Genomic DNA, 19,135 nt, shown 5'->3' on the forward strand with positions numbered 1-19,135 from the left:
GATGCTGTTTTCAGGAAGATCACCGATGGATTGTAGTTTCCTCAGGAAGTCAGTGGTGTCTCGAAGATAGCTGGGAGTGCTGGTAGCGTAGGGCCTGAGGAGGGAGTCTACATAGCCAGACAATCCTGCTGTCAGGGTGCCAATGCCTGAGATGATGGGGCATCCAGGATTTCCAGGTTTATGGGTCTTGGGTAGCAGATAGAATACCCCAGGTCGGGGTTCCAGGGGTGTGTCTGTGCGGATTTGATCTTGTGCTTTTACAGGGAGTTTCTTGAGCAAATGCTGTAGTTTCTTTTGGTAATCCTCAGTTGGATCAGAGAGTAATGGCTTGTAGAAAGTGGTGTTGAAGAGCTGCCTAGCAGCCTCTTGTTCATATTCTGAACCTATTCATGATGACGACAGCACCTCCTTTGTTAGCCTTTTCGATTATTATGTCAGAGTTGTTTCTGAGGCTGTGGATGGCATTGTGTTCTCTGCATTTACAATGTAAACTGGAGTGTCAGATGAATTCCATTTTTTAATTAGGGTCTGTGGAGATGAGATATACATTTTGGATTACATTCTTCCTTCAAACCAAAGAACACCCATTGGAAATCAAGGGAAGATCGTACAAACTTCAAGGGTAGAATATGGCCTTTATGTAGTAATGGGGCCACCCACACAAGAGCCATCTGCTGAGCCGCCACCACTCTTCCCTAGGTAGATTTCATCCCCCACAACTCCCAACCAGTGCTTCCTCGTCTTCAGGCAAGCAACAGTCCATCCTACTCAGCAAAGGACTCTGTGTGGTATTCCCTGCCAGCACTACCTCAGAAGAACTATGATGGAGTGGGAACAGTGAAGGCTTCCCACAAAGCCCTCTGATGGAGTGAAGAGCTCTGGGTTTCAGAGGTAACTCCTAATAATTGAACAGGACAGTTCACACCTCTTAGAGACATTGTTTCAGGCCTGGTCTATGTTTAAAATTTAAGTTGACCTAGCTACATCACTCAAGGATGTGAAAAATTCACACTTCTGAGCTACATAGTTAAGCCAGCCTAAGCCTTAGGTCTGTTCTATACTACGGGCGGGAGGATCGATCTAAGTTACGCAACTTCAGTTACATGAATAACGTAGCGGTGTCTTTACTGCGGTGAGTCAACTGCTGACATTCCCCCGTCAACTCCGCCTCTCACTACGGTGGAGTACCGAAGTCGATGGGAGAGCACTTGGTGGTCGATTTATCGTGTCTAGACTAGGCATGATAAATCAACCCCCGCTGGATCGATCACTGCCTGTTGATCACTGCCCGTCGATCCAGCGGTAATGTAGACAAGCCCTAACTGTAGACAGCATTAGGTTGATAGAAGAATTCTTCCATTAATCTATTTTCCACCTGTCAGGGCGGTGGATTTGCTGCTGATGAAAGAACCTCTTCCATTGCTATAGGGTCTACACTACAGTGCTACAGCAGCACAGCAGCAACTATGCTACTGTATCACTATTTCTAGTGAGGACCTAGCCTCAGGATGTCTCTAGACTCAGGAAGACATAGTTATCCACTACACTCAGTTCACATTTAGTAGGTTTTCTTCAAAATGTAGAAGAATTCTGACAATTGGAATATGTCATGAGGGCCAAACACATGAAGTGGGCTGAATGTTTGACAGCAAGAAACTTCTGAATAGCTTGAGATTCAGTTATTTGAAAAACTACCTCTTACCCTATACTCTGCGGTAGCAGTTAAATAGCATCTGGGCAACCAATGATTTGGCTATCTCTGAGAGCAGTTGCCTTTGAAATCTGCTCCACTCTGTGGTCTGCCAGGGTTTGAATTTCACAACCTTCAGGGTGTAATGTAAAGTCCATTTATCTTGTTTAGCATTTGATTGACTGATTCTACTTTAATTGTTTCTTCAAGCAGCATGTAATTTGTATCTTTAATTTTTGTAATTGAAGCACCTAAGGTGCCACAGTAACAGCTGCTATAAATATTGGTACCATACATAAACTCCTTTGTGTTCGTCCACTGATGCATAACTCCTACCATACTCAGTTATTGAGCAGTGGAGTCCACAGAGAATTACTCAAATAATTCACACTTAGTTGTGTATTTGCCCTTCAGCTTCATGCCTATTACTGAACAAAGCATGAATCACTACAGTGTAGCTCAAATTAGAAATTGTCTTGTTGCTTTAACTATGTGAGCCTTTCAAAAAAAATTCAGAGAAGCTCTGTTTAACAAGCAAGCTCAGATCTATAAACTGTTTTTCATGTTATTTCCAAACACAATCTATAATTTAAACAACACAGCCCTTGCAAATGCATTTGGGCTGACTCTTGTTAGGTGACAGACTTCACCTCCCACAAATAAAATAAAAAAATAAAATGCCTTTCTAATCACACTACTGTGAAAGCCAATAAACGTAATTGAAAAAAACATTCAAAGCTTCAACCAGAATTTGCAACGACCAAAACATCTACAGGGATTTTTCTAAAGGAATTTTATTTCTGTAACTTAGGCGCCTCTTTTAATTCTCTCATGTTGGGCTGTAAAAGAAATAAGATGATGGGGCATGCCCACAGTTGGTGTAAATTGTCCTGGTTCCATTGACCTTCACTAATTTTAATGGAGCAGCAGTTTACACCACCAGAGAATCTGCTCCCATATTTCATACTGGCTTACTTTGTGCCTGGATTGTACTAAGAAAGTAATTCTGTTTTTAAAGGATGGAGTATTATTTATTACCAATAAATTAAATAAATAAACATACCAGTCAGTGAATAAAGAAGAAGGGCCCTGAAGAGTTTATAGTCCAAAGACAGGAAAATAAACAGACAGCAGATAGAGAAAAGAAGAACAAAAAATATAGAGCTATTAGGGCTGTCGAGTGATTAACCATGTGATTAATCGCCCTGTTAATAATACTATGTCATTTATTTAAATATTTTTGGATGTTTTCTACATTTTAAAATATATTGATTTCAATTACAACACAAAATACAAAGGGTACAGGGCTTACTCTTTATTTATTTTTGATTACAAGTCTTTGCACTGTAAAGAACCAAAAGAAATAGTATTTTTCAATTCACCTAATACAAATACTGTAATGCAATCTCTTTATCATGAAAATTTAATTTACAAATATAGAATTATGTACAAAAAACTGCATTCAAAAATAAAACAATGTAAAATTTTAGAGCCTGCAAGTCCATTCAGTCCTACTTCTTGTTCAGCCAATCGCTCAGACAAACAAGTTTGTTTACATTTGCAGGAGATAATGCTGCTGCTTCTTGTTTACAATGTCACCTGAAAGTGAGAACAGGCATTTGCATGACACTTTTGAAGGAGCATACGAATATTTAGCATACCTGGCATGAAATACCTTGCAAATTTCAATTGGTATTCTATTGTTTCAGTATGATTAAAACTGATATTAATCACAATTAATTTTTTGGAGTTAATTGGGTGAGTTCACTGCGATTAATTGACAGCCCTAATAGTTATATTCCTCTAACAGCTATTGTGTGAGTGATATAAAAAATACTAAGCTTATTTTTCTTCCATTAACTTGTATATTGGTAGAGGTTATTTTTATTTTGTTTTGCATTCTCTATGCTAGAAAATTATCAGAATACTGAAAGACCAGTGTGAGACTTAAAATATTCACAATCTCAGTCTTGTTATTTTCATAATTATTTGAAAGTGATCTTTAAAATGCTATTTAGCTAATATATGGATATGGAGAAGAAAAATTTGTTTTCAAAGCCACCAACAAGGCTCAAATGGCGATAATTTTGAAGGCCCAGAATACAGTATGTGTGGTTTTAAGATGTAAATGGTTGTGAGAGTCTCTATGGGCCATGCTCTGAATAGTTCCTTTTATACCAGTAATTGAGTAGGATGAGAAACTGGGAAGGGCATTACACTACTGAATCAGAAATCGAGCTACTTTAAAACAAGATTGTATTTATAACCAAAAATCTATTGCACTGAAAGTCATTGTGGAGAGGAGGAAATTAATAACCTACACCTCTACCCTGATATAATGCAACCCGATATAACACGAATTCAGATATAACATGTTAAAGCAGCGCTCTGGGGGCGGGGCTGCGCGCTCCGGCGGCCTGTTAAGGGTGCTGGGCTGGGGCCGAGGGGTTGGATAAGGGGCAGAAGGTCTCGGGGGGCAGTCAGGGGACAGGGAGCGAGGGGGGGGGGTTGGGGGGTTCAGAGGTTCTGGGGGCAGGGCGGTCAGGGGATGGGAAACAGGGGTGTTGGATAGGGTATGGGAGTTCCGGGGGGCCTGTCAGGGGGTGGGAGTGTGGATGGGGCAGTCAGGGAACAGGAAACCGGGGGGTTGGGTAGGGGTGAGGTCCTGGGGGTGATTAGGGACGGGGGGGGGTCTCTGGAGAGGGTGGTCTGGGACAAGGAGAAGGGGGGGTTAGACAGGGGGTGGGGTCTTGGGAGGGGTGGTTGGGGTGGGGAATCTCTGGAGGGGGTAGTCAGGAGACAAGGAGCGGGGGGGTTGGATGGGTTGGGGGTTCTGAGGGGTCAGTCGGGGGTGGGGAGTGACTATTAATAATGGAAATGCTTGCAGCCAAAGCAAGTTCGATATAATGCTGTTTCACCTTTAACGTGGTAGGATTTTTTGGCTCCCGCATACCACGTTATATCGGGGTAGAGGTGTATATGTTAGGTACATCAGGCAGGATGAAGTGGTGCAGACCCCAGTGAAGTATTAAAGTCATGTAACTAATTACATTCTTGATTTAGCAATTAGAGTGAGCAGTTGGAAATTAGACCAGTGTCATAAAACCCACCATCATCTCCAGAATTCTGAGGTTGTGGCACTTTACCCGTCGGAGTATTTTGATAGTTTGTCTTCGAAGGCAAATTGAATCAGAACTCTTTACGAAGACCCAGAAGGAAGATACTGTTCTTCCCACAGGCTGCTCTACTGTGAGTTGATTAGGATGCTATATTAATCTTTTATCCTCAGTCAAGTACCCAGTGGGCACTTCTTCTTTCTTTGCCCTCAGACTTCCATGGTTTAACAGATGATATGTGAAAGATGTGGCAGGAGAGAAACTGACTAGAATGCCAGTATCAGAAGTCTTTAACTAAAGCTGAGTGACTGTATCATACAGAGAGATTCAGAATTCTTACGTCATTGCTGTGCAGGAGGCAAAGAAAGTTTTGGCTTTCACCTCAGCTGGGGTTCCTAGGCAGTGGCACTGTGATAATGCAAATAATTAAAAATAATAATAATAAATAGTGTATTTGTTTCACAAAGCAGACAGGTTGGTTATTCTAAATTTCTTCCTGTTGTGGAGAAGTTTCTAATTATTTTGCAGATTTAGAGTGAGCTGTCTGGTTCTGTGGCTGCAAAGCAGTATAAATGCTTTCTTCTTTGGATGAGTTTGGGGTAATACTCACTGAGGTACTAGAGGTGCTGGGAGCTCTTCATCCTATAACCTGTCCTTTTAACAGGAGTCCCTTTTGGCTGATGTGGGCCTCCTAGAGATAAAAATTGATCCACTGCTGGGGAACATTGTTGACACTTTCCTTATGGAGGGTAGCATGCCAGCTTATCTTAAGTAAGCTGTTGTGCAGAAGACGAACCCACATGATTCTAACAAGCTAGTTAATTATTGCACAATATCTAATCTTCTAGTTCTGGATAAGACTAGAACACCTATATGTCTGAGATCTTCAAACAAACAGCACTTCTGGTAGATCTCCTCTTAGTGAGGATGATTGGGTTTCCATACTGATAGATTTAATGCTATCAGTTGTTTTTGATATTATTGACTTTGAGGAGTTACTGATTCACCTGAAAACTGTGGCAGAAATTGACAGGGCTGCTCTTGGTGGCCCTATTCCTTTTTTTGCTGAGCATTTACAGAAAGTGATGTTGGGCAATTGCTTTCATTCTTAAGAGTATTGTCTTGTGCGAGCTCCAGAGGCTTCCATCTTGTCTCCCCTCTTGCTGAATATGTATACAGGTATGTTGAGAGGATTAAAGAGGAGATGTAGGCTGCTGTGCTGGTGCTCTGTATCTCACCAGACCCTGCCACTGCAGTTAGATGCTTGGCCCAGTGATCCAGGCCTAGATGAGATGCCAGTGGCTGAAGCTCACTCTATATAAAATGTAGGTGATGTTGGTGCATTGGGGAACTCAGCCAGATGATGGTGGGAGATGATGGATGGTGTTTCTACCACTTGGCGGGGTCCTCAGCCAGGGGTGCTGTTGGCTCTCCCGTTAGTATGAAACAATCAGAGGGAAGCGGGGCCCCAAGGAGGCTTTCTCCCATCTCCCTCGGGCTACGGGGCTGCAGCTACTTCTTGTAGGGGTGATCCCGGTTCCTCTGACTCGCAGCACAGCCACGCCATTAGTCTGGCGCAACGAGCTCTGAGGGGGCTGCTCTTCACCAACAGTTAGCGCGGGGAAGCGGAGGCTGACGCCACCGTGCACGAGCGCACCACGACCAGCTCGGGAGAGTACCAGCTGCTTCCTTCGGCCCACCCACGGGAGCCTCCTTTTGCTTCTGTACACGCACCAATCACTTCCGCCTCGCTGCGGCGTGCCGAGGTCAGAGGGTGTGCGTGACACGCTATTCCCTGCGTCTCCTCCTTTTCCGCGCGTCTCCGCGCAGCGCGGCGCCCCTCTCTACAATCCTCGCGCATACGCTCTGCTCCTTCGGCCTCCCAGCAGCCCCCGCGCGGTGCCGTTCCTCCCCCCGTGAAAGCCGATCGGGGGCGGCTGGGCGGCCATTTTGTTCCTGGACCCTGGGTTGCTGGACTCGGCGGAGGCGGCGGCCGTGTGGCTGGCGGGACCCGGGGAGCCGCCGCAGCGCTGGTCGCTTTTTAAAGGGTTTTAATCTGTTTTGGGGGCCGCTGCTCGGCCCTGTTTTAACCCGCCATGTCCGGAGAGGGAGCCGCTGGCGACCAGGTGAGCGGGAGCTACGAGGCCGGTCGCCTAGGGGCAGCGGCCTGGGGTGGGCAGCGCGGTACGGGGGTGGCGGTGGCGAAGGGGGTACCCGCCCCCGTGTAGGCCTTGGGTGAGTAGCTTGGCCGGGCCTTCCCTGTGGCTGGGGGAGGGGGCGGCCGAGTTGCAGGGGTCCGCTGGGCGTGTGCACGGGAGCAGGTGGGAGGAGTGGCTCTGGGAAGCGGGGAGCACAGGCGGTTTTTTCGCTCTTTAGAGTTAGGGCTCCCCCGACCAACTGCAGGTCCTTACTGTAGGATGGTGGCACAATCAAAAAATGGGCCCGTTCTCGCCTTACCCCAACACATATTGTACGAAATCTTAGATTTCCATATTTAATCAAATACAGTCGGGAAACGCCTTGCATGCGACTCACGGTGGGTGCTGGCCTTTTAGACTAGTTAAACCGAAGACACTTTTTAAAATTCGCTTTTGCCATCCATGTTGGCAAGCACGTTTTCTTTCGAGTCAACTTGGACAATAGGAAGTGTAATTTGTTTCAGTTTCTGGATGCCATGAACTACTAGTAATATCTCGGTTTCAGTCTCCAGAGGATAGTTGAAACCCAATTAAGCTGTTTAGAAACGAATATTTTATTTGCCTTTGTAAAATAAATTTAAACTTTGGGCTTATACTAAGAGATTGTGCCCTTTTAAACAAACTCTAGTGACTTTTCTAAATTTCAGAAGAGTAATGTACTATAAAATCTTTTTAAACAACTCATTTGAATGCATCCGATGAAGTGAGCTATAGCTCACGAAAGCTTGTGCTCAAATAAATTTGTTAGTCTCTAAGGTGCCACAAGTACTCCTTTTATTTTTACATTTAACAATGAAAATATTAAAACGTACTTGTTCGACAGAGGTTGTCTTTCCCCTGAACAGATTTGTAATGGAGGGAATCTCTTCCCCGTTGCTTTTTGTACAGCAAATGCCTCATTTTAATTACGTTTACATCAACTTCACTGTGTGTTTAATATGCTGTTGTGGGAAATAACTTTTCATTAACTTGTTTTTGTTTATTTTATAGGCAGATACAATCTGGTATTGTACATCATCCCCCTTAGAACTGGTGTTACTATGAAATGCTTTCTTCACTTTCCAGCTTTCTTTCCTTCCGTCCTTCCGGTATTGAAGAGCCTGCTCTGCCAGTCAGAGCTATATTTTAAATCCATACTCACTTTGCGGGAAAACCCAAAGTTTCTGAAGCAGGGAGGAGTGATGGAAACAAGCTCAGAGGAGATGGAGACCACATATATAGAGTACTTAAACAAGTTGATGATTCTGCTCTTCCCTTCTTAGTGAACTTTATTTTTTAATGGAGGTGTGAGTTAAGAGAAGTTTACCTGCAAATCAGCACTATCACCCCCACTTCTCACCCAGGCTTTAGTAGTGGGGGAAGTGAGTGCCTAGGTTATAGGGAGACACTTCAAAGGAACACCGGTTCTGGGGGGGGGGGATGGGGACCTCATTATCTATTTTAAAGCTTTCAAATCTTGTCTGCCTGTAAAGTAAAATAAATTTAAAACAAGCCAAATTAAAATAGACTTCACAAAAGTATATAGCAAAATTGATCTAATACATATTCAAAATTCAGTGCTTTTCCCATTGAAACCAATACGGAAAGTTACTTACTCACAGTTACGCTATTTACTTCTTGGCAGCCATTTTCCTTGTAAAGTTCACTGCAACAGGAATTCTGATGTTCCCATACTTGTCTACTTTTGATGTAAAATTGCAGCAGTCAAAAAAGCTGCCAGTGTTGGCAATCATTAAGAAAGGAGTCGATAATAAGACAGAAAATATCATATTGCCTCTGTCTAAATCCATGGTATGCCCACATCTTGAATACTGTGAAGATGTGGTCACCCCATCTCAAAAAAGATATATTGGAATTGGACAAGGTTCAGAAAAGGGGGGGGGGAAATGGTTTGAGGTATGGAACAGCTTCTGTATGAGGCAAGATTAAGAAGATTGGAACTTTTCAGCTTGGAAAAGAGACAACTAAGGGGGGATATAATAGAGGGCTATAAAATCATAACTAGTATGGAGAAAGTAAATAAGGAAGCATTATTTACTCATAACTCAATAATTGTGGGTCACCAAATGAAATTAATAGGCAGCAGGTTTTAAACAAACAAAATGAAGTATTTCTTCACACAATGCGTAGCCAACCTGTGGAACTTTTTGCCAGAGGATGTTGTGAAGGCCAACACTATAACAGGGTTCAAAAAAGAACTCCATCAATGGCTATTAGCCAGGATGGGCAAGGATAGCCTCTGTTTGCCAGAAGCTGGGAATGGGTGATGGGGGATGCATCACTGGATGATTACCTGTTCTGTTCATTCCCTCTGAAGTACCTGACATTGGCCACTGTCGGAAGACAGGATACTGGGCTAGATGGATCTTTGATTGACCCAATATGGCTGTTCTTATGTTCTAAATATTTTATAATATGCAACATTACATAGGAAAATCTTAGTGTTTCTCTTTAAACATTTAATGGAATTGTACTGATTTGGGCATTTTAAAGTTGTTTAATGAAGCGTTACCTCTTGGAAATAACTTTTAGTATGGTTTCATGGAAATTTCAACAAGGCAAAATTACTGGGCAGTGACTTAATTGTATACCTCTTTCATCGCTGCAAAGACTATTAGAAAGCCATTTATGAAAAATTAAAAATAGTGTTCTGTCCACAGTAAGGGTAAAACCATTCTAAAAGTAAGCTTCCTGGTATAATTATTCTTGTGTAGCCATCCGTTTGAGGATTTCCACAGTCAAAGAACTGTCAAGACTCGTTGGATGTGCAGCATGAGAGTGGAAGGTAGTGGTGAGGTTATCAATTTTAGTAATGTTTACATGTGAGTAAATCTTGTATAAAGGGGAAAATACTTCAGTTTAGTAGTATAGAAATGTAGGGGAAGATGTCCATGAGCTACCTACCACTGGTAAAGCTGCTGTTAGCAAGATTAATTTGTGTGATGGTAAAAATGCTCGATCCCACTGGACTGTTGTCAGCATTAGATCTCCCACCAGTTCTATCACTGGTATTATCATTTAATTACTTTTTAAATCACCTAGTGTAGACAAGGCTTTGCTATTTCCGATGAGAGTTAAGGGTGCTGAGCACCTCAGAGATCAGGCCTTTAAGCCTATGCAGTTTGAGAGTTCTGTATAGCCTGTCTAAAGCATGTAATTTCACAAGGTTTTGGAGCTTGCATGGTTTATATTAAAGGTTGCTAATATTTTCCTCACGGCTCTAACTCAGCTTCTTACTGATCCCATGATCCTTAAACTGTATCCGTGCTGGTGAACCCATTTATTTCAATGGGGCTCTGTGCAGACACAGGGTTTTGACTGTGTGGATCTAATCTGAGGATCAGGGCACAGCTTCTTCAATGTACTGGGTACAATTTCCAGTAATCTAAGAGACTTAGACATCCAAATCTCTTTAGTGCTTTTGAAAATTTTAACCACAAATTAAGTATCTGTAACAGAATTTTACTAGGATGCAAGTGTAATTGGATTCTGTTTTGTTTCCTGGATCAAAGTAAAATGTCTTTGATTTCCATTTCAATGATAACAGAATACATTTTAACATTAAAAGGTTTTCAAGGTAAAAATGAAACCACAGAGAATAACATGATTAAATAAATCCTGCAACTCACTCCCCTCCTCCACTACACTGGAACTGCTTTTACCAAGGTATTTCACAACCTCTTTCTGGCCAAATCTCTAGGCCTCTGTATTACATTCTCATTCTCCTTGACCTCTTTGGTTCTGCTGATACAGTTACATGTCCTTTTTGAACTCCCTTGGCTTCAGCGATACTGTCCTTGCCTTGTTTTCTACTGTCCTTGCCTTACCTCTTTTATTTCTTCAGTGACTGTTGTCAGGGTGCTCCCTCCTTTCTCAGTCCTGGATGTCTCACTGCCAATTTAAACTTAGTGAGCTCAATATCCTCTGCTGCACCTAGTTTCCACTGAGTGCAACAAAGGAGGTGTGACAACTCTTTGATTAGGGGGATATCTAGATGCCAGGTTGCCTCCCTCCAGGTTGCCACCTCAAGATAGCTTAGAGCTGTTTAAGTACTATTTTAAGCTATGCCCTAGCTTTAGATGCCTCTGAAGGCCAACTACCAGCTAGGGATTGCTGAAGTGCATGCAGGTCTGCTTCTACTTGTTCCCCTGTACTGATGGCTGGGCAGGAGATGGTACAGCTGGCTACAGTACTGGAATCCCCAACTATCCGTCCAGGTCCATATACAGCTGAGAGGGTCTGCAGTGGGTCCAAGGACTGAATACAGCATTGTCTACCAGAGAGTTCCTTGGTTTTTTTTCCCCACAAAGCTCACCCTAATCTGTGCATTCTTTTGTCAGCCTCTGTGTCACTCAGGCTACTCAGCTGTAGGTCATCTCTGAATTCTTCCTGCACCTTGCCCCACACATCCAGCCTCTGTCTAAATTCTGTTGCTTTTTTTCTCCACATCCCTCTGATATGACCCTTCCTCTTTATCCGGACATCAGAAACTCTCATCCAGGTACTCAATGTCTCCTCTTTTGATTACTGCAACTCTAATCTGCCTGACACATAATTTTCCTCCATTTCATACAAAATGCATTGTATCCCCAAGGTCATATTTGCCTGAAAACCTGATAATGTCACCCATATTGTTCTCTCCTTGATCTTTACATTAACTCCCCATTTTCCCCTCACTTTTTGTGACCTTCAAACCACTGCATATCTGTTCTTCTGTGCTTGTCATCTTTTGCCTTCTAGCTGTGCCTCTTATCTGCTTTGTCAATAGTGCTAGCCTTGGAAAATCCATTTGTCCACTTTTCCCACAAATATCTATTTTGTCCACACTGCCTTTACATAAGCAACACTAATTTAATTGCTAATCTAATCTGTAAAGCCACAACCCAAGAGTGGATTATTTTGATAATGATTTAAATCCCGAAGCCAGAAACACTGATTTATATATTTGATTTTAGTCTTGTTTTGTATTTGTATTTTTTAGTTCTTTTCCTAAAGAGAGGTTGATTCTCATTGGTTGGTAACCATTAAAAAATGTTTTTCAACTAACTATGGCCTTTAAATACACTTGGTGCTTTATCCCCTCCGTTTAGCAAATACTATGTCTGCACACATTAAGCAGTTATGTAGCATAACATATATTTATTTTGATGCTTATTTTTTTATTTTTTTTATTGTTAGAAAATGGTGACTAACACATTGATTTTTATTTTATTTTGCCAGTGATGTGTCAAACTTGGATGGAAATTGGAATTCAATTAAAAAATTGAACAAAAAACGGCATTTTAAATTTTTTTAGTTAAATAAAACAACCTTAGAAGTGCTAGAGATGCATAAGAAGAAAGTGTATCAAAATGTGTTGCATTTAAAACTAATTGATTACTTAAACAGGAACTATCATTAGTAGTTAGTGAAGTGAATTGATTTTCTGGTTACCAACATTTTAGAAGTAGTAGATCGCAGCCTCTTTAGTCATAGATATGAAGAGGAAAACAAGTTTTTCTGTTTTTCAACTCCCAGTCTGTTTCTTAATTTTTAACTAAACTAGATGAATAAATTGAAAATATGCCTTCATCTGAATAAGAGGCAACTACTGTCAAAAACTGTTTAGCACTTCAACAAACCCTGGTTCCAGATGCTTAGCCACTCACTTCCACTGGTTCAGTGGTTTGACTTTACTTAAAACTTTCGCAGCAAATATGTATGGCTTGAATATTAATTGAATTTAAATTATTTTAACAGATTATAATAATTTTAGGCCTTAGGATAGAACATAAGAACAGCCATACTGGGTCAGACCAAAGATCCATCTAGCCCAGTATCCTGTCTTCTGACAGTGGCCAATGCCAGGTGCCCCAGAGGGAATGAACAGAACAGGTAATCATCAAGTGATCCATCCCCTGTTGCTCATTCCCAGCTTCTGGCAAACAAAGGCTAGGGACATCATCTCTGCCCATCCTGGCTAATAGCCATTGATTGACTATCCTCCATAAACTTATCTAGTTCTTTTTTTTTGTTTTTTAATGCTTTTATAGTCTTGGCCTTCACAACATCCTCTGGCAAGGAGTTCCACGGGTTGACTCTGTGTTGTGTGAAAAAAATACTTCCTTTGTTTTAAATGTGCTGCCTGTTCATTTCATTTGGTGACTCCTAGTTTGTGTGTTATGAAAAGGAGTAAATAACACTTCCTTATTTACTTTCTCCACACCAGTCTTGATTTTATAGCCCTCTGTCACAGGGGTGGCCAACCTGAGCCTGAGAAGGAGCCAGAATTTACCAATGTACATTGTCAAAGAGCCACAGAAATATGTCAGCAGCCCTGCATCAGCTCCTCCCCCTCCCCCTGCCCGCTCCCAGCACCTCCCACCCACCAGCAGCCCCACTGATCAGCGCCTCCTCCTCCCCACACCTCCTGATCAGCTGTTTCATGGTGTGCAGAAGGCTCTTGGGGGGAGAGGGAGGAGTGAGGGCATGGCAGGCTCAAGGGAGGGGGTGGGAAGGGCTGGAGTGGGGGCAGGGCCTGTGGCAGAGCCAGGGGTTGAGCAGTGAGCATCCCCCAGCACATTGGAAACTTGGCGCCAAAAGCTCCAGCCCTGCAGTTGGTGCCTATACAAGGAGCCGCATATTAACTTCTGAAGAGCTGCATGTGCCTCTGGAGCCACAGGTTGGCCTCCCCTGCTCTGTCGAATCCCCCCCTTAGTCGTCTCTTTTCTAAGATGAAAAGTCCCAATCTTATTAATCTCTCCTCATACAAAAGCCATTCTATACCCCTAATCCTTTTTCTTGCCCTTTCTGAAGCTTTTCCAATTCCAATGTATCTTTTTTGCGATGGGGCGACCACATCTGCGTGCAGTATTCAAGATGTGGGCGTACCTTGAGTGGTAATAGCTAATTTAGATCCCATCATTTTATATGTATAATTGAGGTTATGGTTTTCAGTGTGCATTACTTTGCATTTATCAACATTGAATTTCATTTGCCATTTTGTTACCCAGTCACCTATTTTCGTGAGATCTGTTTGTAGCTCTTTGCAATCTCCTTGGGACTTGAGAAGTTTTGTACCATCTTCAAATTTTGCCACCTCACTGTTTTACCCCTTTTCCAGATCATTTATGAATATGTTGAATAGGACTGGTCCTAGTACAGACCCCTGCGGGACACCACTATTTACCTCTCTCCTTTCTGAAAACTGACCATTTATTTCTACCTCTTGTTTCCTATCTTTTAAGCAGTTACAGATCCATGAGAGGACCTTCCCTCTTATCCCATGACAGCTTACTTTGCTTAAGAGCCTTTGGTGAGGGACCTTGTCAATGGCTTTCTGAAAATCTAAATACACTGTATTCACTGGATCTCCCTTGTCCACGTGCTTGCTGACCCCCCTCAAAGAATTCTAGTAGACTGGTGAGGCATGATTTCCCTTTACAAAAACCATGTTGATTTTTCCCCCAACAAATTGTTCATCTATGTGTCTGACAATTTTGTTCTTTACTATAGTTTCAACCAGTTTGGCTGGTACTTAACAGCTTATAATTGTGGTGATCACTTCTGGGGCCCCTTTTAAAAATTGGCATCACATTAGCTATTTTCCAGTCATTTTGCACAGAAGCTGATTTAAATGATAGGTTACAAACTACAGTTAGTACTTCTGCAATTTCACATTTGAGTTCCTTCAGAACTCTTGGGTGAATACCATCTGGTCCGAGTGACTTATTACTGTTTAGTTCATCAGTGTGTTCCAAAACCTCCTCTAACAACTTCTCAATCTGGGACAGTTCTCAGATTTGTCACCTACAAAGCCTGGCTCAGGTTTGGGAATCTCACTCCGATCCTCAGCCATGATGACTGGTGCAGATAATTCATTTTGTTTTTCCGCTATGACCTTGTCGTCCTTGAGTGCTCCTTTAGCATCTTGATCATCCAGTGGCCCCACTGGTTGTTTAGCAGGCTTCCTGCTTATGATGTACTTACAAATTTTTTTTGCTATTACTTTCTGAGTCTTTGTCTAGGTTGTTCTTCAAATTCATTTTTGGCCTTCCTAATTATGTTTTTACACTTCTCTTGCCAGAGTTTATGCTCCTTTCTATTTTTCTCATTAGGATTTAACTTCCACTTTTTAGAGGATGCCTTTTTATGTCTCACTGCTTCTTTTACTTTGTTTAGTCATGGTGGCACTCTTTTGGTTCTCTTACTATTTTTTTTTTAATTTGGGGTATGCATTTAAGTTGAGCCACTATTATGGTGTCTTTTAAAATTTTCCATGCATCTTGCAGGGATTTCACTTTTGGCACTGTACCTTTTAATTTCCTTTAACTAACGTCCTCATTTTTGGTGTCATAATTTCAAATTTTTATTTTTAAAATTTTAAAGGTTTATTTTTAAAAAGTTAAATTCATTTAACTTAAATAAAAAAATGATTTTTATCCATCCTGGTCTGCCTTCACTTCATTCATTTGCCTCCTTGCGACCCTCTTCTGTTGTGACACCTGGGAGCAATTAGCTTACTTATGATGGCTAAGTTCATCCACGGTTGGGTATATCTGATATTAAGGAAGGGTTTTTTCAATTTAAATATTACCAAGTTGTACAGTAGTTAGCCTACATAAGTGATTCCTATTGTGTGATTTTTAGTACTGTTACACTCCTACTGCTGCCCCCTTCCTCCTTTTGTTTCACACTTCTATTGCTTTTGTGAACTCTTTGGGGACGGAGTTTCTCCTTGTGTATTTGTACAGCCTAGCCCATTGGAGCCCAAAGAGGAAGAATGGCCTTAGGGTTAAGACCCTGATTGACTTGAGGATCTGGGTTCTGTTCCCAGCTCTGCCACAAACTCTGTGAGCCTGGGCAAGTCATTTGTTTGCTTCATGGTTACTTCCCCATTTTGAGAATGAATGTGAGATGCTCAGATACAGTGGCATTGAGAACCATAAAAAAGCTTATTAAGAAATCATGATTGTGACCTTTCAGCTCCACTGAAATGCAGAGATTTTTCTGCTACTTTTTTTTTTTAAGAATTAGATCCCTTTCACATATACAGTCAGGGTTATACCTTAGCTGAGTTATTTTGGATACAAAAGTCAGTGGACAGAGCCCAAGTAAATGTACTGCATCAGGGATTAATCTACTTCATTTATATTGTCTCTTCTGTTTCCAGATTCTATATGCAGTGTTAAATAAAATCTTATTTAGTTTAAGTGCAACTTTAAAAATGTGTGGCAGCAATTAAATGACAGAGCTGTCTAGTCTTGAGTGATGTAGCATGGGAAGTGAAATTTAACTTTGCAGTGTTAAGAGTGATCAGAAGGAAGAGCAGGTAGAAGTGTAGAGGTATTTAGAGGGTAAACCCCAAAGGGGAAGATACTTAGGATGGCACAAAGGACTTGTTAACACTTACATATAAAGTGCGGGTCTTGGTTACAGTATGGCAAAACCATGGATTATTGAAGTTTTTGGCCCGCTTATGCAGACAGTTATTTCCAATCCCCGTAATCAATTTTCTGCTTGGCTTATATTTATCAATAAGCCCTAGATGTACTGGGAAGAAATTAAGGAGAAAAAGTGGTCCAAATGCTGAGATCTGTGGAATAGCCGCACAAGGGGGGGATGAGGTGTAAGCTTCATTTGCTTTTTCACAATTAAGTTTCTTCAAGCTTTCAAAAAAGTAGAGTCCAAATAAACTTGTACAGTTAGAGGTTGGACTAGATGGTCAGCTTAACTGCATCGTTCATGTGTGTGGATTTTTCACATCCCTGAGCGACATAGCTGGGCTGACTTAAGTAACTACTGCGAATAAGGCACTCAAAAAAGTTAAGTGGTTTTTGAAAAGCTCAAATCTGCTGTTGTGAATGATTGTTTAAACTGATGTCCTGCCCATGTGAACCAGTTTAACCATATTTAAACCACATGAACAGGAGGAGGTTTTAAACTGCCAGACACCTTTCAGTAAATGCAATTTGAGCTCAGATATGAATGAGTTTTTTGGGTTTTGATTCTGTTATGCACTTTTGAGTCTACTATGCTGTGGGATCAGGAAATTGAGGGTCAAACTGTTGAGTGCTCTTGATGGCAATCTAGTAATGGATATGAATGAATTTTTCCTTGAAATGACTTGCCAAAGAAAATTCAAAATAAAGTTTAGCCCTGAAATATGGCTTGTTTTTTCCCCACATTAACCAGACTCAGTGGAGCATTTGACCCATTTCGAGGTGAACTCAATTTTGAATTAACATGTTAGATCATCTTTTGAAAAGGTCCTTATGAACTTCAAATTGAGTAACCTGAAAACTAAAATTAGTTGTAGGTACAACTGTTTCTATCTGTGTTTGGCTTTGCAGGATTTTCCTATTTTTAAAAAAAATTCACCTTCACACAAATAAAAGGAGAAACTGATTAACTGAAGCTCTTACTGCAAGCAGTTATGTTTATGGTTAACTTTTCACACTTCAGTAATTCAATTTTTTAACTGGAATTACTTGTGCGTAAAGTTAAATGTGTAACTGATTGTGGCGTAGGGGCGTCATTGACTATACAGGAGAAAATGACTGTACACAATTACACTGAAGTGGGCTGCTCTTACCCAAGAATGCCTTTCCTGGGAACTGGTTACTCAGCTTGCCTTTCAGGGTAGGTGGTGGTGTCTGACTTCCAACTTTTAGGTCAAACAGCATCAAACTGAGCTCCAGCAGAATCCATGCACTGATAATGGGGAAAGCTTCTCTGCTTGAGGGAAGGATTGATTTTTTTTTTTTTGGTACCGCTTGTACTTCCAGTTTCCACTCTGTTACAGTATCAAATAGGAAATAGATTTCAAATTAAGAGCGCTCCTTCAGTCAAAATATATTTAGAAATGTTACTGACAAAGCTGAGAATTAGTTTCAGGTCTGAATAGGAAATAATAGAAGAATTTTTACCTTTAAAATATAACTTAATTTAAAAATTGTAGAATGGGCAGGGACTTACATATTTGCAGTTAGTAGAGACCAATTTGCCCCCTTTGTTGCCTTCTATAGCAAAATAGGGAACTACAGTACAGTAGCTACTGCTCTGAGTGAATGTTTGCCATTTTGAGGTCAAATTGACTTAATTTTTTTAAAGGGTTAAAACGTCAGGAGCACAATGAAGCGTGTCATTTTTCTTACCCCCAAATTTCAGTGATCCTGCACCATGCTATTTGAGTTACATAAGTCTACTGGGTCATTGTTAGGATTTGCTACTGTGGCACAGCCCATCCTCCAACCTAAAAAGGACCCTGTTTCTCTACAGACAGGTTTATAGAGACTAAATCCTCATAAAATAGCACATTTTTGTGCTTGTATAGCACAGTCAGACTAACAAATTTTACTTGGTTTAAATTAACAATAGTGTGATCTAAGCAAACAGTACTTGCCAGGAGCAAATTGTATTCCTATCATGTTGTTTCATAACTTCACTAAGGCAAAAAACAGGTGTCTGTGGCCTAAGCTTTGGTGAAGTTTGTGACTTCATTGTAAATTCCAAATACAAGAAACAAACTTTGTGTATATTTTCTCAGAAGGAGTCCATTTGGAAGTGCTGTAAAACTGAACTTTAAATTTAAAAGCACAAAGCAAGCTAATTAAGTGGTGACTTAAATAGAAACTTTATGATTCCCAGTAAATACGCTGCACTGTAAGTCAGAACTCTGAAAGAGTAGGGATGTGACAAATTAGATTTATAAACACCTCCTGTTTTCCATCACCTGTAGTCAAATAATTTTTAAAAACTATCTACTAAAATGGTTTTGCTTCATGATACTAACCATTTTAGGTATGTTTTAGTTCTGTTTTGGGCTCTTATGGTGATTGTGTCCCAGAATGAATTGCTGTGAATTTGGAGCAGGTTAATGTTGGGGAAGACTCACATTAAAGATCTGTATGTAGAGATGGCAGCACTATCTACCACTGACTTCTCTCTTCTCTACTGTCCCTTCTTCCTGGTGTCAGTATGTCTTCCCTGACATTTTCTTTGTTTTTGGTACTCCATAGAGTTTTAATGAAAATCAAATTTTGCTCATATAGTAAAAGAATTTCAGACGTTATATATCGTTAATATGTAAGTGGCATTATGAAACTTGGTAGCACTGAATGAATAAAAACACTTCAAAATGCATCTTTTTG

At 41.1% G+C, this 19,135-nt stretch overlaps 1 protein-coding gene across 1 annotated transcript in view; it reads left to right on the forward strand.

The window, feature by feature from the left end:
- The first annotated feature begins 6,592 nt into the window (after positions 1 to 6,592).
- CSTF3 (cleavage stimulation factor subunit 3) overlaps positions 6,593 to 19,135 on the forward strand; it is a 77,268-nt gene continuing 64,725 nt past the window's right edge. The window contains exon 1 of the mRNA XM_084630595.1: positions 6,593 to 6,932. Within this exon, the coding sequence (XP_084486721.1) occupies positions 6,903 to 6,932 (30 nt within the window). The 5' untranslated portion in view covers positions 6,593 to 6,902. The remainder of the gene's footprint in view (positions 6,933 to 19,135) is intronic.

This window comes from Lepidochelys olivacea (assembly GCF_965140295.1).
Source record: "Lepidochelys olivacea isolate rLepOli2 genome assembly, chromosome: 6".
NCBI classification, from domain to species: domain Eukaryota; kingdom Metazoa; phylum Chordata; order Testudines; family Cheloniidae; genus Lepidochelys; species Lepidochelys olivacea.